The sequence below is a fragment of the Ambystoma mexicanum genome, chromosome 9 (genome assembly GCF_040938575.1).
Source record: "Ambystoma mexicanum isolate Mex_15411 chromosome 9, UKY_AmexF1_1, whole genome shotgun sequence".
Classification (NCBI taxonomy): Eukaryota; Metazoa; Chordata; class Amphibia; order Caudata; family Ambystomatidae; genus Ambystoma; species Ambystoma mexicanum.
This window is the reverse complement of record NC_090931.1, coordinates 613,261,310-613,287,888: the sequence shown is the minus strand read 5'-3', so window position 1 is coordinate 613,287,888 and position 26,579 is coordinate 613,261,310. Positions and strand designations below refer to the sequence as shown.

Below are 26,579 nucleotides of genomic sequence, written 5' to 3'. Positions count from 1 at the left end.
CACAGGGCGTGCCAGTAATACTATCCCTAGTGTGACGTCCCCTGTACCCATGATCCCTCACGCGTCTAGAACCCTCAGATTGTTTTTTTCCGCCATACTGGTCGGAAGCATTTCGCGGAGTTCCTGGCACTAAGCCATAATTTTGCAAAATATTGATAATTTTACCCCTTCTCCACCCCAACGTCGAGATACCGAATTTCTACACTCGACGCCGGATCGGAGAGGATTTCGACCGTCGACTGCACGACGACTTTGGGGCTCGAGGGTTCTGTCTCGGCCCGGGTCTGGGCCGCTGGCCAAGGCCCTGCAAGTAGGGAGAGTGGGGGGTGGTCATACTCTACACTCTTGTAATATATAGACACACTTATATATTCCTACACTTACCAGCCCGCTGCCACAAGGTGCGTATGGAGGGTACCCCTTTCCAATTCTGCCCCAAGTGCAATCGCAAATACCCTTGGGTCGACAGGTACGCCACGTGCAACCTCTGCTTGCCGAGGGACCACCCCGAGGCAAATTGCAGAGCCTGTAGTAGGTTTAAGCCTAAAACACTTAAGGACCATTCAATCAAGCGTTGGGCCCACCACGCCAGGCGTCAAGAGGCCATGGCAGCGGAGTGCGCCTTCAGCGACGCCGTACTTTCGGACGGCGAGGGCTTTATGGCGGCGAAAAACAGCCGAGCGCAAGTTCCCGACCTCGGAAGGTCGACCGGCAGGCCGGCTATGGGGAACACCCCCGGCGACACGAGCGCTTCCCATGACACCTTCACAAAACACACAAAGTCCAACCGAGACATGACGCGCACGTCGGGTTCTCGGAAAGAGGCACGTAGGGAACGGTCCGAATCGGCGTCCTCTGGGCGCTCTCGATCTAGATCGCCACACGACGCCAGGCAAGCATCCACTATTGCCAAGAGTGCCTCGCTCCCTAAGGTCACGGAAGCTCGATCGTCGGGAGACGAAGCCGACTTCCACCCTCAGGCCGCAATCCAAGAGTCGGCGCTCGCAGACCGAATTACTACAGATCCCGAAACCCTACCTCCACGCTCGAAGGATAGGGTCAAGACCCCCGAACCTCGATGCCAGCCGTCGAAAAGCTCAGAGGGCCCTAGAACACACAGGAAACACTCCTCCAGTCATGGGGAGGGAGGGAAACAGCAAAGTAAGCAGTCTCTACCCACTCGCAAGCCCGTAGAACACTCCACTCCTCAAAAACAGAAAGACAAGTCCACGTCTTCTAATAACACCAAAACCCCTGCACAGGCTACCAAGTCTAGTCAGGATAAATTTGGAAAACTCCCAGAAAGGGTAATTCCCAGTTCCAGAGAATAGACCAGTGTTGACATAGATAGGGGAATGTCAAGAATGTCATCTTTGGCAGATTTTTATGCAAAAAACCCAGAACACTTTCTTGCTTATACTCCCGACGGGTCAGCACCCTCTGGCTCTAAGGATCCTATACCTCCAAGTGCAAGGTCCCACTTTGAGACACCAACAGGGTCTTCAGACCCCTTTTATGTCCAGCCCTACTCTCATTACCAGGTAGAGACATCCTTGGTCGAGGATCCAGATTTGGGCATGGTGGAGGAACAAACTGGGAAAGGCTACTATGGGGATGATGATGAGGATCAAGATGAGGAGGAGGAAGACCCCTACAGGGTAGACTCCCCAGTAGAAAGGGAGGCCCCCTTTACCGACTCCCCTGTCGACAACCAGCCACTACTGAATGAAGTGCTATCTCGAGCATTCGAACATTTCCACATCGACACCCAGGGTGCCCAGGAGGAAAGAGACTTTGCAGAAGAGTTAGTGGGGGAGAGGAGGCCTGTTGCTCAGGCCATCCCTATCCTAAAATCTATTCAAAGAAGAATAGACCCGTCACTCCTCAATCCTAACCTCACCAGAGCAGTGAACCCTAGGATTGAAAAACTTTTCAAGGCGGCCCAATCAGACCCACTATATATAAGAGGGCATCTGAAGCCGGACTCTCTGGTTGTTACTAACACCCGTAAGAGGGCTGGAACACCCGTATCATTGTCCGAGGCTCCTCCCGACAAGGAGAGCAAAAGACTGTACGGGTTAGGCAGGAAAGTGGCCTCAACTTTCGCCTACGAGGCAAGGATTGCCAACTCCACCACCCTGTTGGCCAGCTACAACTGCCATCAGTGGGAAGAGGTCGCAGCACTCAGAGACTCCGCACCAGAACCCTTAAAGAGCCAATTGGCACGAGTTTCAGCGGAGGGAAGAGCCGTGTCCGGTTGCATTTTAAAGGCAACCTTTGATGCCGCGGATAACGCAGGCAGATTAATAGCAGAAGGAACTGTTATTAAGAGACACGCTTGGCTACGCCAGTCTGGTTTCAAGGCTGAAACACAAGCGTCACTATTGGACAAACCGGTGGATCCGGATCTGTTGTTTGGTAAGGCGGTCGAGGACGCACTAAAGAATGCTAAGGACGAGTATGAAACACTCAAATCCCTAGGCCAGCTAACCACTAAACCCCCTAATCAGAGAGGGAATGGCAATTTTCGTCGCCCACGCGGCCAAAATTCCCAAAGAGGTTCTAACTATTCCCAGAGGCATGATACACAGTGGAACAATAATAACCAGCAATCTACCCAGGGTTACGGCAGGGGGAATAAGAGAGGACGTGGTAGAGGTAGAGGCAGCCCCAATAAAGGAGGCGGCACGCCTCCACCAAAACAGTGACACTCCGTTCAGGGTCCCTTCTCACGCAACCCCAGTAGGGGGACGCATTTCCAACTTCACCCAAGCTTGGGAAGGGATCACATCAGACAGATGGGTGCTGTCAACAGTATCCGAGGGGTACTGTTTAGAACTACTAGAGCGTCCCCGAGACCATCCTCCACAACAAAAAATACATTCTTTGGAACTCCAGAAGATCCTCCTAGAAGAGATCGTCAATCTGCTAGCAAAGGACGCGATAGAACTCGTCCCGGGACACAAGGGTATTTATTCAACTTACTTCCTTGTGCCAAAAAAAGATTTGACAATGCGCCCAGTATTGGATTTACGGCCTGCCAACAAGTATGTCAAGCCCCAAAAGTTTCGCTTGACAACTCTCCAAGAGGTAATCCCCCTCCTAAAAAAGGGGGGATTACATGGCAACATTGGACATGAAAGATGCCTATTTTCATATTTCCATGTTCCCAGCGCACAGAAAATACTTGCGCTTCAAGGTGGACAGTCGGCACTACCAGTTCAAGGTACTGCCCTTCGGGATAGCTTCGGCCCCAAGGTACTGGCGGTGGCGGCAGCACACCTACGCAGGGAGGCAATCCCGGTGTACCCTTACCTGGACGACTGGCTCATCACGGGGGAAACCCCAGTAATTTGCAGAACAAACATTCAAAGGACTATCGACCTCCTCTTCGAATTGGGCTTCTCAATAAACGAGAAAAAGTCAAGTCTAGTGCCAAGCACATCCAAACAATTCTTAGGAGCTATCCTAGACACTCAAGAGTGGTTGACCTTTCCTTCAGAGGAAAGAATTCGGAATATACTGCTGCAAATTCCGCAATACCAGTCCGGTCGCCAGATAACGGTACGCAAAGCAATGCGTTTGCTGGGCATGATGGTGTCATGTATTTACCTGGTCCCCCACGCGCGCCTGCGCATGCGTCCTATGCAGGAATGGTTGGCGAAACAGTGGTCTCCGGCAAGTGGTCAGTGGGACGATCTAGTGGTTGTTTCGCCAACACTGGTACAAAGCCTTCACTGGTGGACAAGAGAGAATCTGTCCGTAGTCACAACTGATGCATGCCTGACGGGTTGGGGAGCTCACCATCTCCACCACACAGCTCAGGGTCTCTGGTCTCACGCAGTGGCCAAGAATCACATCAACCTGCTAGAGCTTCTGCCAGTATTCAGATTGCTTCAAGCTTTCGAACCCTACCTTTTAAACCTGTCAGTGCAAATCCGGACGGACAGCACTACAGCCATGTTCTACCTGAACAAACAAGGAGGGACTCGCTCGCCAAATCTGTCCAAGCTTGCCCAGAAAATCTGGATATGGGCACTCAGATGGAACATCTTCCTGTCATCGCAACGTGTTCCAGGGGATCTCAATTCCCTAGTGGATGCTCTGAGCAGAGACCCCCTCCCAGAGGAACACGAGTGGTGTCTACACAGAGAAGTCGTAGAAGATAACTTCTCTCAGTGGGGTTTCCCCACTATAGACCTATTCGCCACAAGCGAAAACAGACAATGCCCAGGATTCGCATCCAGGTTCCCCCAACCAGACTCCCAGGGGAATGTCCTGTGGATGAACTGGTCAGGGATGTTTGCGTAGCCTTTTCCACCAACTCCTCTAATCAGGAAGGTGGTCAACAAGATGAACAGAGAATCGATGACGCTCGTCCTGGTTGCTCCCATGTGGGCGAGACAACCGTGGTTCCCACACTTACGCAAACTGGCGGTGTGCGAACCCATCAGACTTCCGAGCTGGTACAACCTATTGTCCCAGCACCAAGGTCAAACGGTGCACCCTCAACCCAACTCAATGAACCTGGCAGCATGGCTCCTGAGGTCATAGAGTTTGGACATCTCAATTTACCACAGAGGTGTATGGACATCCTAAAAGAGGCTAGGAAGCCCAACATGAGGCACTGCTACTTTGACAAATGGAAGAGATTCGTAATCTGGTGCCAGAGTAAGCAAGTCAACCCAGTTGATTGCACTCCTTCCACTATTGTTACTTACATGCTCCACCTGCTAGATGCGGGACTGGTTTTTAACTCGCTGAAGGTACTCCTGGCAGCCCTGTCAGCATACACCACTTCCCATAACAAGGTGTTGTGGTGGAAAGTACCAGTAGTTAAGACCTTCATGGAAGGAGTAAAGAGACTTCACCCTCCTATTTCTAACCCACCTCCAGGATGGAACCTTAATGTGGTGCTATCTAAGCTCATGTGCCCCCCATTCGAGCCCATGCATAAGAGCAGTCTCAAACACCTGACTTATAAAACTGCCTTCTTAGTAGCTATTACCTCTATAAGAAGGGTCAGTGAAATTCAGGCTCTGTCAGTGCAGGATCCTTTCTTTACTATTCATAAGTATAAGCTGGTTTTACGGACACACCCTAGGTTCTCACCTAAGTTTATTTCCAAATTCCATGTAAACCAGTCCATCGAGCTTCCGGCTTTCTTCCAAAACCCACAAAGCTCGGCTGAGGTTAAACTACACACCCTAGATGTGCGTAGGGCGGTTCTTTACTACGTAAACAAGACCAGACCGCTTAGGAAAACAGATCAACTGTTTGAATCTGTAGCCACAAGCAAAGAGGGAAATCGCATCTCTAAGGGTGCCATCTCCAAGTGGATTGTCAACTGTATCCAGTTGTGTTACTCTCTTTCTGACAAAACTTTGCCTTTTACGCCCAGAGCCCACTCGACAAGAGGCATTGGGGCCACTCTAGCTTTCATTGCAAATGTTCCCCTTGACACCATTTGCAAAGCAGCTACTTGGAGCTCTATTCACACTTTTACTCAGCACTACTGCATTGACACCCATTCCAAGACAGATACTCAAGTGGGAAAAGCGGTTCTAAGACATTTATTTGCTCATGACTATTCTCAAATCCCACCTCCTTCTAACACTGCTCGCTAATCTATGCACAGCATGTGATCTAAGCAGATTCCACAAGCCTCCGAAGGGATACATTACTCACCGTAATCGTATTTCTGATGCTTGTATCTGCTTAGATTCACATGCGACACACCCTTCCTCCCCTCAGAGAGAAGGCGCATGCATGCTTGTAGTCTTATCTTACCTATCTTCTATCTGCTTGGATCATCTGTACTCCCGCTACTCCTCATGTCAGAAAAAATACAATCTGAGGGTCCTAGACGCGTGAGGGATCATGGGTACAGGGGACGTCACACTAGGGATAGTATTACTGGCACGCCCTGTGTCGACGCCCATTTTCGAGTTTCGAAAAACAAACTAATACACCGCAGCTTCCACTAGATGTCGGCCTATGCACAGCATGTGAATCTAAGCAGATACAAGCATCAGAAATACGATTACGGTGAGTAATGTATCCCATATTTGCCTTTACGATGGGTTTGTCTTTTTTTAAAAGCGTAATTTCTGCTGATTTTAGTAAGTTATCCCACTTTTCATTTGATTTTCCAAATTAGGAGGAAGATGATTACAGAGAAGAGCCAGAGCCCAGAACGCGACCATCTGAGCCACAATCCCCACCCCAAGTGTCGCGCCACAAGTCACACTACCGCAACCGAGAGCACTTTGCCACCATTCGCACAGCCTCACTGGTAGGTCTTGATGCTCTTTTTGTAAAATCATCCCACAGGACTGTGCAGTTTATTTTTATTTTCAGGTTTTTGTAAAGAGTAACCGACAACTGAGTGAGATTTTATTTTCAGAGGAATATCGATAGTTAAAAGTGCATGGAATTTCAAACAGAAAGGAAACCGATTCATCTGCACATCCTTTGTTATGGTAACAATGTAGACATTTTGTTGTCTAAAGAATCAGTGGCACACATATAAAGGTGCCAGAGGTCAACTGATCTTCTCTGGTTGACTTAAAGCTTGTAAATGTGTTGGATCTGTTTACAGGGTAAGTTAGACTTCTCTGTAGGGAATGTGGAAGAGATGTGCAGCTGTCACATAGGTGAATGGGGTCAACAGACCAGCCAGACAAAATGTAAACAAGAATTTTATTTTGAATAAATGTAAAAAGGGTGCACAAAATAACAAACCGGCTTGGCCAAAACCATTACCTTTTTCTGGATGATTCTTCTCTAGTGTCTGGTTAGTGCTGCAGGAATTAAACCAACTGAAAGTGGTCACTGACTGAAAAAAGAAATACACGCAAACAAAACATTGCTGATCAGTCTGTGACCATGGTTTCCCCGTAATCCTATATTGGAGGTTTTTAGGGATTCTCAAACCCATCTTTGTCTCAGTCTCGGATTTTCTGAATGCTTTTAAAGGTGCCCAGACAGACCTGTCTCCAGTCTTGCGTTTCATTGGATCCCCCTCAGCAGAGAGAGAGGTAGAGCTGGAGTTCCTTCCCAGAAAAGTGTCCAGTTCACCCTCGGGTATTTCAAAATCTTAAAGCTGCTGGACCTCTGCTTCTTGAGGCGGAGCCAGAGAAGAGTGGGGGGGGATTCTGGTCTCCCTAAGGGTGTGCCACCGCCTGATCACTTCCTCTCAGGGTCCAGGTCTCTGTTTCCGACTTTACCCCTCCGAGACTCATGAGATCTCTGCCGTGCGCTTGTTCTTGCCCTCACCTTGTACACTTGCCTGGGCCAACCAGCCTTCTGGAGCTTTCATGGTCTTCTTACCTACTAGGGATCCCTCCTCCACCTCCTTCTGATGTCCTTCGACAGTCTCCTTATTCCGTACAACCACCTCGTAATGTTTTCTAATCTCATATTCTCCATCCACCTGTCTCCCTTTCACATCACCAGCATCCTCTCAAAACTCTGCTTACCATGTTCTAGAAGGATTTCTCCCTCTTCTGCCTATCATCTCCAAATAATCTCAACCCTGTCCTGGTTCTATCCACCAATTACAAGGTCAGTAGTTTCTGCCAACATTCTTCTTAAAATCTTTATCTTCATTAGATGTCCACCACTATGCTTATTCTCTCTATCGCATCCTTCTCTTTACACACACTTTCTGTTGTCAAACTCCTTTTTTGGCTCTTCCCCAATCTCATCCTTAATGTAACCAACCTCTGCCCTACTATCACCAGCCTGTTCCTTCTTTTAACCATCTCCTGATATACTCACAAGTCCCTTCCCCTTTCTGCCATCCTTCTAGCTGTCCCCCATCAGTACCAGTAACAGTACCAGAACCTATGGCAGAGAAAAAGGAGCTACCACTTTAAATTTAGCATAGCGTGCGGGGGCGCAGCTCTGGGCATGGGAACGCCCCATAGTCCCTACCCTCCGGAGCCTCACCTCAGTCCCTTTTTCCGCACAAACGGTGTCAGACCTGGCAGCTAAGCGTGGGAACTTTTTCAACTTTACGCGTGCTCCGAGTTCTTTTTTTTTTATTTTTTTTTTTTTTAATTCTTCAACTCCCAAGCCAAGGGGCCCATGGTCTCTTCTGGACGGTCCACTGAGGGAACGTTCCAGCGCTTCCTCATCTTCTGCACCAATGGTGCAGGGGGCAGTTGTGTTATGCTGCCAGGGGTCAGCTCAAAGCACGATCCCGAAAGACTACCGGCTCCATAGCTGACAGCGTGCAGACTAGCAGAGCCAGCTCCGAGGTAGTCACGTCGGCCGATTAGACTACCAGCCACTGGCCGAGGGTCCCAGGCCTACCGGAGCCATCTCCAAGGTCAGCGATTCTACTTCAGGGTCGGGCTGCAATAAGTCCTTGTTCATGTCGGAACCAGCATGAGGCGCAGCTCCTGCGCACCTTCCCTCCGAGGGCTTCATGCCTGGCCCAAAGATGGCGGACAAGCACACAGCTGAGCCTGCAAGGCCGGCAGCCATCTTGGATTCTAACCCAGTGCCTCATCCGGCTCCTTCGCCTTCAGAGTGGGACACTCAAGGGGGTTATAGTCCTCTTCTTTTTCGGGAAAGGGTGCCGGGCCCTACAGCCCAGGTGAATGGTCTGCGCAGGGTTACATTTATCTGTCTCGGGATAATCCTCAGCGCTTCGATCAGCAAAGAAGGCCCAGCGGGACAGAGGGCTGTGCCCCCACGATCCGACGGCCTCTATAGATCGCATTTTCGAGAGCTTCCTCCTCCGCATATGCCCCCCCCCCCCAAGAGCCTCATCAAGGAGATGGTTCTGCAGGTCATTCCTCCTCCCCTCAGTCCCGCGGGAGTCACAGTACCACAGCCCGTTCCTCCTCCTGTCTAGGCCCTGCTGGTGCTACCGAGCCTGCTGCCTCTAGTACCATCAGCGCTTCTTCCCCCCGGAATCGCCTGTCAATGTCCAGCTGCCTTCGGGATTTGACCAGGGGGTTGGGGATTGGCCTCCGGCTCCTCTTGTACAGGACCAAGACTTCCCCAAGTCTGGCAAAAACAGGGGATGGGGAGGCGATGGCGCACAGGATGAAGAGCCTTCAGCATCAGTGAAGTAGTGTCATGACCTCAGGAATGTGGGGTGTTAGCGGAGGTCCTGTCCTGGCGCGCCACAAGCTGCTCAGGCATTCCCCCTTCGGTGGTTAGAAGGGTCTGGGAGAAGTCCTGTGCCAACGCCTATATTAAGAAGACATTGGATATCAGTTTTAAGCTATTGGATAGGGAACCAGTCCTCCTGGCCTCCCACTCTCAACCACGCTCTTCAGTAGTGGCGGCAGTCTCATTGTATTCCAAGCCATCCTCATTGTCCATGGCAGGTGCCGCCTTTGGCTGTCTATCCAAGAAAGACCAGGCCCTCGAGTCTTTCGGCAGGAGATGCTATCTCAATGCTGCTCTGCACCTGCGACATGCTAACGCAGACAGCCTCCTTGTTGAGGTGAACCAGAAACTGTGGCGAGAAGAATGGGGAGTTCATGTCTGACCCCTTTCTGGAGAGTCAGGCCTCCTTCAAAGCCGGGCTGGCGGAGGTCCGCGCGGTTGCGCAGGATCTCATCGGGTCCTCCGTCTCGCACATCGACACAGCCAGCAGACGCCTCTGCCTGGGGATCGAAATGAGGCAGACAAGCGTGGATGCATGCCACAACATTCTCCTCGGACGTGCAGGGAGAGGGTCCTAGACCTTCCGTTCGAAGGGACAAACCTCTTCCATTCATCCACTGATGACAAGCTGACAAAAAAAATCTCAATGCAGACCGCTAAGTCCTTGGCCATCCGTACTAAATCAGGGCACAAGTCCTTCCTGCACTCACAGGGCAGGCCCGACTTCAAACACTGCTCCTTCAGCGGCTTCAAGGGGTTCAAGGACGGCAGTACGCAGCAGCCAGACTGGTGCCCCAGCGGCCACAGGAGGAAGCAGCAGAGGACCTCGTGTGACCTTTTTCGCTCCCTCCTTGGATGCCAAAATGCAATAACGTAACGGTCAGGGAACATAGCTAGCCGGTAGCGGGCAGACTGTTTCTTTGCAAACAGCTGGAAGTGTTATTTCAGGAGTCCTTGGATTATTTCAGTAGTCTCCACAGGCTTCAGTCTTGCTCTTCTTTTCCCTCTACCCTCTTCGTCTCTACTTCTGATAGGGTCTCTGGCACTGTTGCAGGAGATCCTTCTTCTTTTGGACATGCCGGCGGTGGAGCCGGTTGCTCAGTCAAACAGGATCTCCGGCTTCTACTTCAGGATTTTTGAGGTACTCAAGAACAACCAGGGTGGACTGAGGGGGTAGTCCTGGACCTTTAATTCCTCACAAGATGATCACCCCAGCACACGTAGCAGAGTCGCTGTGTGCAGGGGACTGGATTGGTTCCAGAGAGCTCAAAGATGTGTACCTTCATGTCCCCATCTACCAGCCGCACTGGAAATTCCTGCAGTTCACGATCATGTCGCACCACTTCCAGTAGAAGATGCTGCCATTCAGCCTCAATTCGTCCCCTTGTGTGTTTGTGAAGCTCATGAAAGCGGCTCCTTCGCCTGGAGGGCCACCACCTGTTGCCCTATCTGGACGACTAGCTAGGGAGGGCCAGCTCGCTCGAGGGGAGGTCGGTGGGGGGGTTGAGCTGCGGTTCTCCCTCAACCATTAGAAGGTGCTGTTGACGCCCGCCGAGGGCCTGGTGTTCCTTGAAGTTCGCTGGGACAGAACCGCTAAGAGGGTGTTCCCCGTGTTCGAACGGCTCCAGTCCCTTCAGAAGGCTAATTGGGCACTTTCTGGCCAACTCGACCACCTCGGCATGGTGATTCCAACACCACCTGGGCGTGATGGCATAATGCATGCTCAGTGCAGCGCATCTGCCTCAAGATGAGACGCCTCCAGCTACACCTGGCAGCCAATTGGGACCAGGAAACAGGGGCGCAATCAGACAGGCTCCCTCCTTCCGGATCTTCACTGGTGGCTTTTGGACTGCAATGTGGCAGCGGGAGCCCAATTTACCTAGCCAGAGCCCACTCTTATAGGGACAACGGATTCCTGACTCTCAGGCTGGGAGGCTACCCTGGATTGCTATTCGATACATGCTGCATGGTCCAGGACTGATGCCTTCCTGCAGATCAACCTTCTGGAGCTCAGGGATGTGGGCCTGGCGCTCAGGGCATTCCTACTGGTCATCAGGGGCAAGACAGGCCTGGTCAGGACCGATATAATTCCACAACAATGTTCTACTTGAAAAAGCAGGGCGGCACCCGCTCTCTCCTCCTGTGCATGGAGGCGGTGTCAATCTGGGAGTGCTCCCTGTCGGAGGGGATATGATCTCTGCGGTCCATCTGCCGGGAGACGACAATGCAGAGTCGCTGCAGAGTCGCAGTTTGGGCAGCACACTGTTCTTTGATCCAGCTTTGACAGTCTGTCTACAGTTCTCAGTGCTTGAGTTGGCGGACCCATTCATAAGCCCTGTTCGGCCGCGGAGTCGCTGGAGAGTCAGACTCTGGGCAGTTAGGCCGAGCTGGGCAAACAAGCCTTGGCTGTGCAGCGACCTATAAGCAACATGGAAGAAGATTGCTTCCTTAGAAGTACAAAGCGGCGCTATGAAGACATTGAACACTCAAGTCTACATTGCGCTCCCCGTGAGCCACTCCACCTTGTTGGCGGGAATCTGATGGTGGCAGGTGAGACTCTATTGCCCGATCTCACGCAGAATTTACCATACCAACCGGACACAACTAACGTGGCAAACGCTGCTCATGCCGTCAACAGTTTGGAAGTTAACATAACAAATACGGAGGCAGAATGTTCTGACCCCCGGCATCTGGAAAGAGTATCACTAACCACAAACACTTATCCTTCTCCTACTTGAGCGGTATGCAACTTATCCCTGGACGCCCGCCCTGCACCTAATTCTGAGGAGGTTTCTCAGGCAGTGACTGGGCTCCATCGACGCTCAGGAACAACACTCTGGGTACTCGCCCTCCTCATTCATGCTGTATCGTGCTGCGTTGTGCCCCCTCACTGAAGTGACAGTGGATCTTTAGACTAATCCTTAGTGAAGATTTGCACCCTCCTCAGACATCTCTCATACTGATACCGGATGCTGTTGGGAATGAGCCTATACAAGAGTCTGCACAAGGCTTGACAGAGAGAAGGACAAATCTCTGCGTGCTGGCTCAAATCCATTCCTCGACGAACACGTCAAATGACAGCAGTGCATTACCTGACCTACAAGATAATTCTCAAGATGCCCCACAGGATGAAGCAGAGAATGACCCAACCCATGACTCTACTGAGGAACAACAGGTGGATGAAACAGAAATAATATCTAAACTGACACAGATTCTAGCGGCAGAAACACCTAGAACACGCAAAAGTGCCCCTACCGGTCAGTAAGCACGGAGACAGCGCCATCAACCAGCCAAAGCGCTCATTGGCAGCAAATGGTAAGGGGAATTCCCAAGCGGTCATGAAGAAAACAATCACCCGCTCTAGTCCAAAGACTCAATCTTTGAGCAGACGGTTGAATTCTAAAGTAAAATCTTTGGATGCAACTTCAGCCCATGCCAAGGCTAAGGCCGTTGAAAGAGGCAATTTAGCACAACAAACATCAGTACTAATAACTAAATCACAAAGGTCCTACAGGAAAATAACACCCAAAAGACTGCTTTTTTCTGTAAACCTCACTAACTACGTCCTCAAGCAAAGAAAGCTAATCACTGAAGATCGAGTTAACGAATCAGCAAACAAACTATCAGATGCAGAACTGTTGGAGGGGGCCATGGACTCCTTGGAGCAAACAATGACACAAAAGCAAGCCACAGACAAAAACGCCCATGGATACCGATTAGGCCCTTCAAATACTTCCTGCCACCCACTAGCCCAATTGGAGGATCCAAACTTATTGAAGCCAAGTTCTTCGAACATCTGCCTCAACTAGGAAATGACGCCCTCGCCCCAACCTACAACTAAAAGTGGCAAAGAACCCTCTAAGAGTGCACCAAACTGCGAGGAACTCCAAACAACTCAGACATGTGTTGAAAGTTGTTTTGGTAACCCAAACTGTCTGCGGGTCAATCTGGGTCCTCGTAGCCCTTTGAAACGCCCAATGGGGAATATGAGAACAGTGACTCCTCCACAAATCTTTCAAGAGCCTCCAAATATGGTGGAGCTTCATAAGGCCTCGCACAACACCGTAGGCAATAAAGACCAAACAAGATTCAAAGCATCTTTTAGGAAAGAAATAAGCTTATCATTACAAGAACACTCAAAACAAGGGTCCAGCCACAGATTTGAAAGGCCACGAAAATCAACTAGGCCCTGCGGGCCTTCCTACTTCTTAGACGGCCCAACCGCAAGCACAAGACCAAAGAGCACAAGAAAACCAAATTGTAGCACTCAACTCTCCTCAAACCAGCATCTTGGAGACCTCACAGCAATCCGTGAGTGTAATCAACTTAGAGACAAGACGGGCACGAAACTCACACTCAAACTTCACATCAGAAGAGATAAGATCTGGCAAACTGAGTGATTCGAAAATCATAGACACACCAAGAAAAATGGATTTGCTATCCATTATGTCAACTGTTACTATAGCGTGGGCCCCTTTCTCTAGCTTGTACGAATCAATTAACAAACCCTTAAAAGACCACACCACTATGATTGCCATGATGCATACAAAGCTGTGTTTTTTATGGGAATAATACATTACAGCCCTGGATGAAGAAGAAAAAATATTTTGATGACGACAGTTCTCCAGCATGGGATCTGGCATGGATTCACATGCTCATGAATATTCCCCATCGTCGGGCTGGGAATCCTCGGTAAAGAAAAAAAATCAGTTTCGTTTCTGATCTGTCTTTCTTAGTAGTAACCAATCACTGATCTCTGGGTCATACTGCCCCCCAGCCGTTGACTGCCCTCTCCCTAAGCCCCGCCTCCGGCAGCCATCCTCAGATTTTTACCGCAGGCTCAAGTGTTGGGAGTCCTCGTGTTTAGCTCTCGAGTTTTTTGCTGCGTTTTCATGCTTTTTTCAGGAGATTTCTCAGAGCTGGCTGTACTTCCATTGATGCTGCAGGAACCGATTGCCAGGGAGAGGAGCACCAGAATAGTGTGTTGTCTTTAAGTCGGACCCGAGCTACAGGAAGATCCTCTGGACTCCCATGAAGCAGGACTGACCAAGCCTTATCCACCTCAAAAGAGTGCCGGACCCCAGATGCGAGGGAAGTCTATAAGGATTCCGAGAACCGCGGTCGTGCTATTCGCGAGGAGCTGAGACCGCAAAGTGCTGCTCATCTGAAGTTTGCCCATTGCTGCTGCCGAACTTCAAACCGTAGTGCCGGAGTCCCCAGACATCCTCTCTTGTCCCCACGACTGAGGACCAGGAACAGAAGCCAGCTGGAATCAATTTATTCAGGCCTAATGTACTGTAAACTAAGGGGTTCCTACCTCTTGTTGTGTAGCCTTGCTAGCTCTCAGTTGAGACTTGCCTTTTGCAGAGTTGCTTGCAGCTTTGCCCCTCACACGCCTCCCATCTTGTATCCCAACAGTGATTTCATTTTCTACAAAGATTTCTAAAACATTGTGAAAGACTTTTTACTCATCTTCAAGAAGTGCTTCAGCTCCCCTACACTTTTGCTCAATTGACTTTGGGTGTCCTAGCTCCCTGAAAGACTCTTCTAACCTGTGACTTTGTGCTTTAATTAACCCTCCAAAGAGTCACACATTCTATAACTTTTGTAGCTGGCAAAGGGTTCATCTACATTGCATTGAGGGGTTCAAAAGTACTTAACTGCTTAAGAATATTTGATAACCATCGTTTTATTCCCTCAACTTTTCCTTTTGACACCAAACTCAGTATTGCTCTGTCCACCTTGTCCTAGTTATTTAAGTCACCTCAGGGTGTTGGAAGTGTCTGTGTGCCATCCCAAATGTGTATCTACTGATTTCTCCAGCATGGGGTCTGGCATGGATTAACATGCTCATGAATATTCCCCGTCGTCAGGCTGGGAATCCTCGGTAAAGAAAAAAAATCAGTATCGGTTTCGTTTCTGATCTCTCTTTCTTAGTAGTAACCAATCACTGATCTCTGGGTCATACTGCCCCCCAGCCAATGACTGCCCTCTCCCTAAGCCCCGCCTCCGGCAGCCATACTCAGATTTTTACTGCACGCTCAAGTGTTGGGAGTCCTCGTGTTTAGCTCTTGAGCTTTTTGCTGCGTTTTCACACTTTTTTCAGGAGATTTCTCATTTTTTCGATTTAATCGAGCCTCATGCTCCACTGCTTCTACTTCCGATAACGGGGACCCGTTTCGGAATTCTTCTACGCCCCTCAAGGGTGAAGTTTTCGTCGAGTTTACACTTCTTGGAGGATTCCGGAAGATCTGCAGCCTACCTCAACGGACATGGCCCAGGACAAGGGGAGCTCCACGCCCGGATCCAAGCTGTTCAGGAACTGCCCTAGATGCGGATTATATAACGTTTTCAAGGAGGACGAGCATTCACGTTGCCTCTACTGCCTCCATGGGGACAAGACGCACGTGGAGAAGGACTGTGCGTTCTGCAAGAACCTTTCGGAACGGACCAAACAAGATCGTTGTTCCCGCCTCGCCACCTGGCTGGAGAAAGGCACAGCAAGTGAGAAGGCGAAGAAGAAGTCTGAGCGGGCTTCTAAGTCCTTTGAGGGCGCCCCGGTGACGGGGGCCCAACAGAAGGCCAAGAACCGCGAGTCTGTGGGCTCCGGGAGCGCCGAAAGGTCGGGCTCTTCGGTTACCAAGCAGGGCGCTACTTCCCCGGCACGTTCGACCACGAACCAGCGCTCTGGTTCAGGGAAGAGGAAGTCCGAGAACCCGGGTAGGCCGCTGGAGCGGACCCGGTGGATCTCGAAGGGGGAGCGAGGCGCTGATCCTCCCCCTAACGTGAAGGCCCAGGACGCACCTAAGGTGGTGAGGGCTTTGATCCACCCGGCTAAGGCCTCTACCGAAGTGGTCGCTGCGACCCTGGCGGGGCCGGCTGAGACTACGCCAATGGAAATGGCCTCTGGCCCAGAGTATCCCTGCCGCCTCGGAGGGAATCCTCTTTCCAGCCCATCGCTAAGACCCCCGGCTGAAAAAAGAGGGGGGGGGGCAGTGGTCATTACAGACTCAGAATCAGCCTCTGAGGAGGAACAGGTGGAGACCGAGGAGGGCCTCAACGAAAGGTCCATAGGCCTCAACGAGAGGTTCAGAAACCTCAACAAGAGGTTCGAGAAGGTTCGATCCCAGGGGACGGTCCCTGCTGACGTGATCGAAGATAGCAACGACGAACAGGGCCCAATGGAGCGGCCATCCCGTCCGTCGCAGCCATTGCCCGAGCCCCAGGATAGCTCAGTGGCCATTTTGTTGGCAATCCAATCCTTCTGTTACCGAGATAAGGACGAGATTACCACGCACCCTGATGGAGGAGCCACAACCAGGCCCGTCGGGAAGCCCTCCGAACAAGCGGAGGAGAGTCCACCCCGCTCCGCCCTTCGTGCCTGCGAGACCGGTGGACCCCTCATCCCCCTCGCCGGACCCTAGAGAGGATACGGCGACGGATACAGCGACGGGGACGGACGACGGTGGCGATGTCCCAACGGACATCCTGTCATCAACTCCCCCCTCCCACCCTCCGCGGGCGTCCCCAGCCGACGAGGTTGGCTCTTTCCACGCCATGATAACCAGGGCTTCCGAGCTCTTCCAGCTCTGCCCTGAACAGAAAAAGGAGGGGTTTCTGTACCAACGACGAGAGGCTAAGAGGAAGACGGCTCTTGCGGTGCCTTTACTCAACGACATCTGGGACGAGGGGCTTGCGGTCCTCAAGAACCCTGCCACGACACCCGCCAAGAGGGACACCAGAAGAAGTACCGAGTCCCCGATGCCTCCCCCCTGTGCCTCAGGGCCCAGCCCACGCCGGACTCGGTCGTCTCGGCAGCGGCTAAGAAGGCAGCGGGCACGGCAGCTTCAACTTCCACTTCCCCGCCGGACAGCGAGGGCAAGAAGTTGGACTCTATGGGACGACGAGTCATCTCGTCGGCGGCGACGACGATTAAGGCGGCCAATGCCTTAGCGATCGTGGCCTGCTACGACAGGAAGCTCTGGTTCAAAATAGCTCCCCTGCTAGATTTCCTGCCTGATGACAAAAGGGCGGAGGCCCTAGAAATTCTGCAGGAGGGCGAGGTGGCGTCGGATCACGCCATAACGGTGGCGACGGACATCGCCGATACCGGATTTCGCCAACTAGGCAACAGTTTGCCTCCGACGACGGGGATGGCTCAAGGCGACAGACTTTCGCCAGGACGTCCAGACCAGGGTGTTGGACATGCCGTTCGATGGCAACAACCTCTTTGGTAAGGCGGTGGATGAGTCTCTACAGGCCATCAAGATCGACTCGGAGACGGCCCGGGCCCGTAGGGTGCTTCAGCAGCGACGTCCCTTTCGGAGCCCCGGAGGCAGACCGGGTGCCTCCAAAGGACCCAGTGGTGGCTCCTCCGCTTACCACCAGGCGGCCCGCTCCTCTTCCCAGGAGGCCTACAGAGATCGCAGCAAGCAAGGGGGGGTCCCGCCGTCATCGTCAAGGAGGCCAAGGCGGCAAGTCCTCCTCCAAACAAGACTGACCCGGCCGTGTCGTCGGGCCCCCACCGAAGCACCCCGGTGGGAGGCCGGCTGACTAAGTTCGTCAGCGTGTGGGAGTCCATCTCCACCGACCGTTGGGTGCTGGACACCCTGGCCAACGGGCACTCGCTGGAATTCCAAAAGTGCCCTCGCATTCCTCCCGTGGCAAGGAAGGAGAATCACGTCCCTCAACTGCTGTTGGAAGTAAAGGCAATGCTCAAAAAAGGTGCCATCGAGCTCGTCCCCAGGAGGCTCCGGGGCTCCGGAGTGTACTCAAGGTATTTTCTCGTCAGAAAGAAGACCTGCGGTTGGCGTCCCATCCTGGACCTGCATCGGTTAAACAAATACATCAAGGCGCAGAAATCCAGGATGGTCACCCTCCAGCACCTGCTGGGACAGCTGGAGGAAGGAGACTTCCTATCGTCGTTAGACCTGGAGGATGCTACTTCCACATCCCCATTCTAAAAAGGTACAGGAAGTTCCTCAGGTTCGTGGTTCAGGGACGCCACTACCAATTCAGAGCCCTACCGTTCGGATTAAAGTCGGCACCCAGGGTTTTCACCAAGTGCCTGGCACCAGTGGTGGCGCGGCTGCGCCTGCAGGGGATCGACGTCTACCCCTACTTGGACGACTGGCTAATCCGGGCAAGGTCAAGGGAACTCGCCGTAGATCATACGGCGAGGACCGTCCGGTTGCTCACAGAGCTGGGGTTTGCCATCAACTTCCCCAAATCCCACCTGGTTCCATCGCAAGTAGCTCTGTTTTTGGGGCGAAGCTCGATACTGTGGAGCAATTGGCCTCCCCTTCAGAGGAGAGGACCAAGACCATCCTGGGCAAGGTGCGGCACCTGTTAGCCACGGACGTGGCCAGGGTGAGGTCTATCAAGTCCCTTCTCGGGATGATGTCCTCATGCATCTACCTTGTGCCCCTGTGCAGACTTCGGATGCGTCCGCTACAGGAGTTCCTCGACGCCCGCTGGTTTCAGGCGAGGGGTTGCTTCGAGGACAGGATCCCCCTCGACGAGGAGTTCCGTTGGGCGATCCTATGGTGGGGCACCCGGGCTCACCTCACGACGGGCACAGACTTTCAAACCCCGGCGTTTCAAGAGACGGTGACTACGGACTCCTCTCTGGAGGGTGGGGGGGCCCACACCGGAGATCTCCACGCAAGAGGCCTTTGGCTCCCGGAGGAGAGGTCTCTTCCCATCAACATCTTGGAGCTCCGAGCAGTGTTCTGGGCGCTCGTCATTCCTCCCATCCCTCAAGGACAAAGTGGTGAGGATCTTCACAGACAACACCACCATGATGTTCTACAAACGGAAACAGGGGGGCACCAGATCCCCAGCCCTATCCAAAGAGGCCCAGGATCTGTGGCACTGGGCCATCGCCCAGGGGATGTTTCTGGTTCCCTTCCACCTGGCAGGAATAAAAAACACCATCGCCGACTCACTCAGCAGGGAGCTGCGCTCGTTGCACGAGTGGGAACTAAGTCAGGACCATGTGGATTGGCTCTTTCGGCGATGGGGCAAACCCCAGATCGACCTTTTTGCGACGGCAACGAACTCCAAGTGCCAGAGGTTCGCCAGCAGGTTCCCACAGCCGAGGAGCATGGGCGATGCTTTCTCGTTCCCTTGGGATGGCCTGTTTCTGTACGCGTTCCCTCCTTTGCCGTTGAGTTTGCCACCTCCCGTGTTTGTGCATGTGTATACTGCTATGTATTCATTTATTCATGAGCATGTGAATCCATGCCAGACCCCATGCTGGAGAAGGAACAAGTTACTTACCTGTAACTGTTGTTCTCCCGCATGGGTCTGGCATGGATTCACATGCGAACCCTCCCGCCTACCCCTCTGCGGCTCTTCACTTGGTCATACTGCCACTTTGCGTGCTACCAAATCTGAGGATGGCTGCCAGAGGCGGGGCTTAGGGAGAGGGCAGTCATTGGCTGGGGGCAGTATGACCCAGAGATCAGTGATTGGTTACTACTAAGAAAGACAGATCAGAAACGGATCTGATACTGATTTTTTCTTTACCGAGGATTCCCAGCCTGACAGGGAATATTCATGAGCATGTGAATCCATGCCAGCCCCATGCTGGAGAACAACAGTTACAGGTAAGTAACTTGTTCCATATGCACCCCGAAATTGGTCAGTGGCTGGGATTTGCTGTTCCTAAAAGGCCTCATCTAGCTTGTTCTGGGGTTTAGAGGGTGGGCCAAACATTGATTTGGCCTGTTTGTCATCTTGGAATCCACTCCCCATCTCCTATTATTGAAGGTCATAGTCTGGAAAGGAACCAGCTCTCCTGGTCCTCAGGGTGTTGAAACCTATGCTGGTAAATCCTTTGAACGTCTCTTACTTCTAGAAGTCCCCATGACCATGCACAGTGCTCTAGAACAGAGTTTTTCAGAACTGTAGGGAGTTCACATAATTTCTCAATTGAGTGAAGCCCCCAAGTTGAAGGAATTTGCCCCAACCCTTTAATATGTATCCCTTTGGTAGATTCAGAGTTCAATGTAGGTGATGGGTTTGTGGTTGGTTGGTAGGCAGAGCTTGTTCATGTTTGTAGGTATCCAGGCGCTGTACCTTTGATGGGCTTGTGGACTACAAGGTTGTGAGATGCTATGCTCCTTCTGCAGCTTATCAATCTGTTTGATTGGCATGATATGCATAGTCTAGATCTAGTTGTTGGCCCAGAGTCTCCCAGCTTGTGGTGTAATGTGAACTTGTCATCCAAAGCCAAGAATGAGTCTGCAATTTGGTACTGTTCTCTATATATTTTAAATGTGTCTTGAAACACTAGACAAGGGTCAATGCCTCTATATGGAGGGCACCTGAATGCCAAGCATGAGGAAAATAATTATTTGTGTACAATCTAGTATTTCCTTGTGGACTTTCTGGAGGTCTATGCTAAAGTACAGGGATCAAAGTAAGGATTTGATCGGCAGGGGCTAAAAGCACACCTGGGTAACTAGCATCACAGAGCTACTTCTGGGGAATGCGGAACTAGTACCTAGCATGCCACAAATCTCTTCAAAATAAGATTACTTTGTTGATTACAAATGACCCATTATGCTGTTAATGTTTTCTACATGTGTGCTAGTGACCCATTATGCAAATTCTCAAACACATAGCCAGTGTCACATAGGTATGCTTCTATGGTACCAAATTACCCGACAGTCAGACATAGCTCCTTGCATGCTTTTGAGGCCCTATTAGGCTATACACCGAGCTAAATAGCTTCCAGCTATTTCAAACCCCACAGTAATTGGAGAGAAACGATAGAGCAATCCCAATTTTTTTTTTATCTGTGTGTATTTCCGCTATTTGCATGCAAGTCTCACCTTTTCTCTTACAATAGCGTTCCCAACAACTCGCCCACAGTCTTTAAATTTTGCAACTACTGAGACCCCTCTACAACACACATGGTCGTTTTAAAGCATTTTTGGACCATGGATTTTAATCCCGTTCCCAGATTAATCAGACTACAAAACAAGGGACAAGTAAGACTGGAGTTTTTCCACATTAAGCTACCTGAAATTTAAGGTCTTGAACTTTCAGTGATAAATGTTATTCTTATCTATTGCATGGAAAGTTAAGAACAGAACAATCGTGTTCTTTTTTTCCCCAGGTGACGAGGCAAATTCAAGAACATGAGCAGGACTCGGAGCAACGTGAACAGATGTCTGGCTACAAGCGGATGCGGCGACAGCACCAGAAGCAGCTGATGGCCTTGGAGAACAAACTGAAAGCGGAAATGGATGAACACCGTCTTCGGCTGGACAAAGATTTGGAAACACAACGCAACAACTTCGCTGCAGAGATGGAGAAACTTGTTAAGAAACATCAGGCGGCCATGGAAAAGGAGGTAAGTAGAAGACTGCATGCTTCAGTACCTCAAAAAGCAAACCGAAATCAAACCTGGTTAGTTATTTTGCATGTGAAAGTTATATGTTGGAAGCTGTGAAGTTCTTGCTGTCTGACTGAATGGAATTTCTTATGAAACAAATCATCTGTTCTAATTGATGTTTTACTTGCAGCAATTTGATCCCTCAACTATTTCATTAATTTGCTATTTTCTTTTTCTACCTACTACTTTTCTTTCACTCCCCTTCTTCCCTCCACCTCCTTCCGGTCCAGAAAATGCATTCTATAGAAAAGTGCTTTCGAGAGGATTGTGTCCTTCCACGTATTCCTCATCTTTTGATACCTCCAATATTCAGCTCCAGCTGCTTCGGAATAACTTTTCGGCAGAGGGCGCTGTGTGTCGATGCAGTTGACTCGATGTCTCTCAAGGATTATGTAATTGAAGGCATATATAGCACGCACAACGCCTATTGGCTTCAGTTCCGTTTTTCTGAGTAAGCGTTCGTCTCGTGAAATATAAAAAAAAGTCTGTGTTCGGCAACCCCGAAGACTGGTTTTAAAAAGTGCCAAGACTGCAATGCCAAGATTTCGCTGACTGATTCACATCGTGTATGCTTCGGTCTCATCGTCGAAATAGAAGAAAAGGCATCACAAATCGCCTTCTTCTACATCCTCGTCCGACTCCTCCCGAGGGAGGACTATATCTTGTCCCACTAAGGCCTCTTCTCCGGCTGAATGGGAATCATTCAGGCAGGAAATGCTCAACATTTTCGAGAGGCAGAAACCCTCAAAGCAAGTAGGCCATGTTCCTATCGCGCTTTCTGAAGCTGGTAAGGAAAGGGCTTGAGCTAAATCCCATGCACACAAGTGCCCGGTACGAAGGCCAGATACCCATTGAGAGCCGTTTAGGCCTCGACGAAATGAAAAATCGAGGAATCCTTCGAGCCGTCGACGTCCGTCACAGACAAAGTCCAAGGACAAGTCAGTGTCAAAGTAATTGATTCTATCAACGCCACAAGTGCCATCAACATCTAAAACGTCTTCATCGAAGACATCAACGACTTTATGGGCATCTGGCTGAAAACCTTCGAAGCCATCAACCCCTATGCCTGAAATTCAGAAAACCTTCACTCCTTTACCTAGTAAATATTTCTTTAAGTCACTAACTTCCATTTATGGGGACAATCAGCCATCTGATGATAATGATGCACCCTTTGGATTCTAGTATGGCACTCCAAATGTCCCTGATAGTTTCATATCAGAATAATCCAGGTTAAGGGACCTGCATGAAAATGTACAGACGGCCAGTGGATTGGACACTTTACCAGAATTGGATTTTGGAAAACCAGAATCGGAGGAGCATGCAGATGCCTCTTACAGGCAATTAATGACCAAGGTAGTTGATTATCTGGGATGGAGCAGGCCTGCCCTCCCATTTGTACAGGATGACCTCACAGATATCCTGGACAAAGGTCCTCAAAGGTATCCTATACTACCCTTTCATGAACCTCTTCAGAAGAGAGTAAGTGCTAATTGGTAAGCACCGGAATCAAGTCTGGCAGTAAATAAAAACTTGACAAAGAAATACCAACCATCAAGTAGTGACCCCAGCTACTTGTCAGAACATCCCAGAAAGTCTGGTGGTGCAGGCAGCAACTGCTACCTCCAAGCAGGCTGCTTATCCGACCATCCCACCAGATCGGGATGACACATTTATAGACGCCTAGTCTTGCAAAGTCTTTTCTGCTGAGAACATGGCTCTCAAATCAGTCAACTCACCTTGCGAAATTCACTTACACTCTATGGGACGGTATATATATGGCGGCTGAACACATTACCGAAGGGGAGGAGAGGCAGCTTCTTGGCCATTGTAAAAGATGGCAAAGAGCCCATGTGCGAGGCTCGGATTCTGCTGACCGCATCAGCAGAACCATGGCAGCACGCACCGTGATACACGGTTTGCGTGGTCAAAGTATAGATTTGCACCGGATGTGCAGTCTAGACTCCTTAATATGCCTTTTGACGTGCCTCATGTGTTTGGCAGCAAGGCTGACAAAAGCCTTGAGAAGCTGTCAACCTCGAAAGCGGCATCCAAGTCTTTAGGTGCCGCTATTAAGCAACCTCAGCCTTTTCACTCCAGTGGAACGTCTTGGAGGGCTAGATATTCACTACTACTCCTCAGCTAGAAGAGCAAGAGGCATGGCTGGTCAAAGAGGCCAAAGAAGATTCCCTCATGGTGGACGAGGGAGAGGTGCAAAACCTGCAGCATCTTTACCTACAGCCACTGCTTCAGCTGCCTCAAAATCCGTGGAGGTCTTGACTCACGACACTCCATTGGGCGGCACTGTCTCGCCTCTGAAAGAATGGCGGGGGTATTACTTCAGATGCTTGAGCATTACAAACCATAGGCCAAGGTTACTGCCTCCCCTTCATTCAGAGACCTCAGAATCATCCACCAGTCAGCCATTCTTTAAGGGTTCCAGATCTGTTCCTTGTGCAGGAAATTTTGACCCTGCTAGAGAAAGGTGCTATAGAGCCAGTACCTGTAACGGAGGACCAAAGGATGGTATTCTCCATATTTTCTAACCCCCAAGAAGGACAGAGGACTGAGTCGCATCTTGGACTTGGGATACTTGAACAAGTTCCTCAGGAAGGACAAGTTCAAGATAATCCACTTCCTCAGATCCTTCAGGCCCTCTAGCTCCAGGATTGGATGGTGTCATTGGACCTTCTGGATGCTTATGTTCATGTGCCAATCTATCTCGGGCACAGAAAGTACCCGAGATTCGCCGTTGGCGGTTATCATTGGTTTCAAGTTCTTCTGTTCTTGCTGACCCACTCCCGAGGGTTTTCACCAAAGTGATGGCGGTGGTGGCAGCGAGTTTTGGGAGTGGGGTGGTGAGATTCATGTCTGCAACGACGATTGACTGATCAGGGCGCATCAGGGCGCATTCTCCCGAACAAGTTCTGGATCATCTCAGCATGACCTGCCACTCTCTCCACAGACTCGGCTTCTCCCTCAATTACATTAGGGCTGTAATGGATGAATCGCTGGGAAAAGCCTCACCACCAGAGCTGAGGGGTCAAGACATTCCAGAGTCCCCAGCGTCTCCCAACCTTCGACTTTTTGTGGGTTTTCGGCCTCATGGCATCCTGAATTTCCTGGTGCGAGAGGCTCGCCTGAGAAAGAGATCACTTCAATGGGCTCTCAGGACACAATGGTCTCAGTTCCCGAGCAACATGTCAGACCTACTTCAGGTTCCAAACGGGGTCTTACAGGATCTCCTGTTGTGGGCCTGCGCGGACAACATTCTGAAGGGAGAACCTTTTTGGCAAGCATGGCCGGAGATAACAGTAGTGACGGGATGCCTCACGGGGTGGAGAGCACATGTCAATGATCTCACAATCAGCGATCGTTGGTCTCCATCGGAGTCCAAACTACACAACAATCTTTTGGCGCGAAGGGCAGTCAGACTAGCGCTGAAGGCCTTTCTGCCCTCTGTACGAGGAAAGAATGTCCTGATAATGACGGACAACACAGTGGCCATGTACTAAATCAACATGAGAGGTGGTGCAGGGTCACTACCATAGTGCAGAGAGGCAATGCAGCTCTGATACTGGACAATTCAAGAAGAAATCTCCATGTCAGCAGTACACCTAGCCTGGGAGGAAAACACAACAGCAGATTCTCTGAGCAGACAGAGCAGAGTCTCCCACGAGTGGGAACTAGCTCAGGAAGTCCTTCAAGAGATCTTCACCCTTTAAGGAACTCCTCAAGTGGATCTGTTCATGACCAGTGTCAACCGGACGTGTGAACAGTACTGCTCCAGGGAATTTCCCCCCAAGCAGAGCTGTAGGAGACATGTTCGTAGTGGACTGGATGTTTCCACTCTTGCATGCGATTCCTTCAGTCCCCGTCATTCCTCAAATCATCAGGAGGTTGAGAAAGTTTGGGAAAACCATGATCCTTATTGCCCCGGATTGAGCCAGGTTGACGTGGTACCCAGACCTTCTCGAACATGTCCATCTGCCCTCCATTACGTCTTCCACAAAGAGAGGACCTTCTCTCACGAGAGAGAAGTCTGCCTCTCCATCCAGAGGTGATGACACTCTGCCTTCGCGCATGGTTTCTGAGAGTCTGAGGTACAAGAATTGGGACCTCCCGGTTGACGTAATGGAGATTTTGCTTTTGGCCACAAGGCCATCAACAAAGTCTTTGTACCACTGCCGTTGGAACAAATTCTGCAGTTGGTACAGGGACAAGAATGTGGACCCTTTTCAATGCAAAACACCAGAGGTGTTATCTTTTTTGCTGTACTTGGCCAATCTGGGGCTTTGGTTTGGGACCATTAAAAGTGATTTAGCAGCGCTTTCCATCTTCAAGCGCTCGTCTGAGGAAAAGTCATATTTTAAATAACTTTGGTGATACAATTTCTGAAGGGACTCACTAGTGTGTTTCCCCCATCTCATTTTCAGGTTCCCGTGTGCACCATTTGAACCGCTCCATTCAGGTCCCTAAGACTACTAACATTCAAAACCATCTTGTTGGTGTGCTAACAGCCGTAGAGTGAGTTGCAGGCACTATCTTCTAAACCACCTTTTACGGTATTTCATAAGGACAAGGTCACCCAACTGGTCAAACCTTCATTCCTAGCTAAGATCATATCAGATTTTCATTTTGGACAAAAGATTGTGTTACCTACTTTCTACCCTCCACCTCATCCTGGCAAAGAAGAGGAGAGACTACACAGACTAGACCCACAAAGGGCTCTGAGTTTCTACTTTTCAAGGATGTCAAAGTTGTGTCTGGATGACCAACTGTTTATTGGATACACTAGTCCTAAGTTGGGACAGGCTGTAACCAAACAGACCTTTTCCAGGTGGATTATTTTAGCTATTTTCTAATGCTATAGGCTGACTGGGAAAGATCCCACAGAATCCTTGGGAGCCCATTCCACCAGGGCATGGCTGCTACTTCCGCTCTGCTAAGCAGTGTTCCTATAAAAAAAACCAGTTGTGAGGCAGCCACTTGGTCTACAGTTCACACGTTTACCATGCATTACTGCCTTGATTCCACCTTAAGTCAG

At 50.5% G+C, this 26,579-nt stretch overlaps 1 protein-coding gene across 1 annotated transcript in view; it reads left to right on the top strand.

The window, feature by feature from the left end:
* TAOK1 (TAO kinase 1) overlaps positions 1-26,579 on the top strand; it is a 1,754,180-nt gene that overhangs the window by 1,255,107 nt on the left and 472,494 nt on the right. The window contains exons 13-14 of the mRNA XM_069615276.1: positions 6,161-6,295; positions 21,257-21,493. Coding sequence (XP_069471377.1) covers positions 6,161-6,295; positions 21,257-21,493 — 372 coding nt within the window. The remainder of the gene's footprint in view (positions 1-6,160; positions 6,296-21,256; positions 21,494-26,579) is intronic.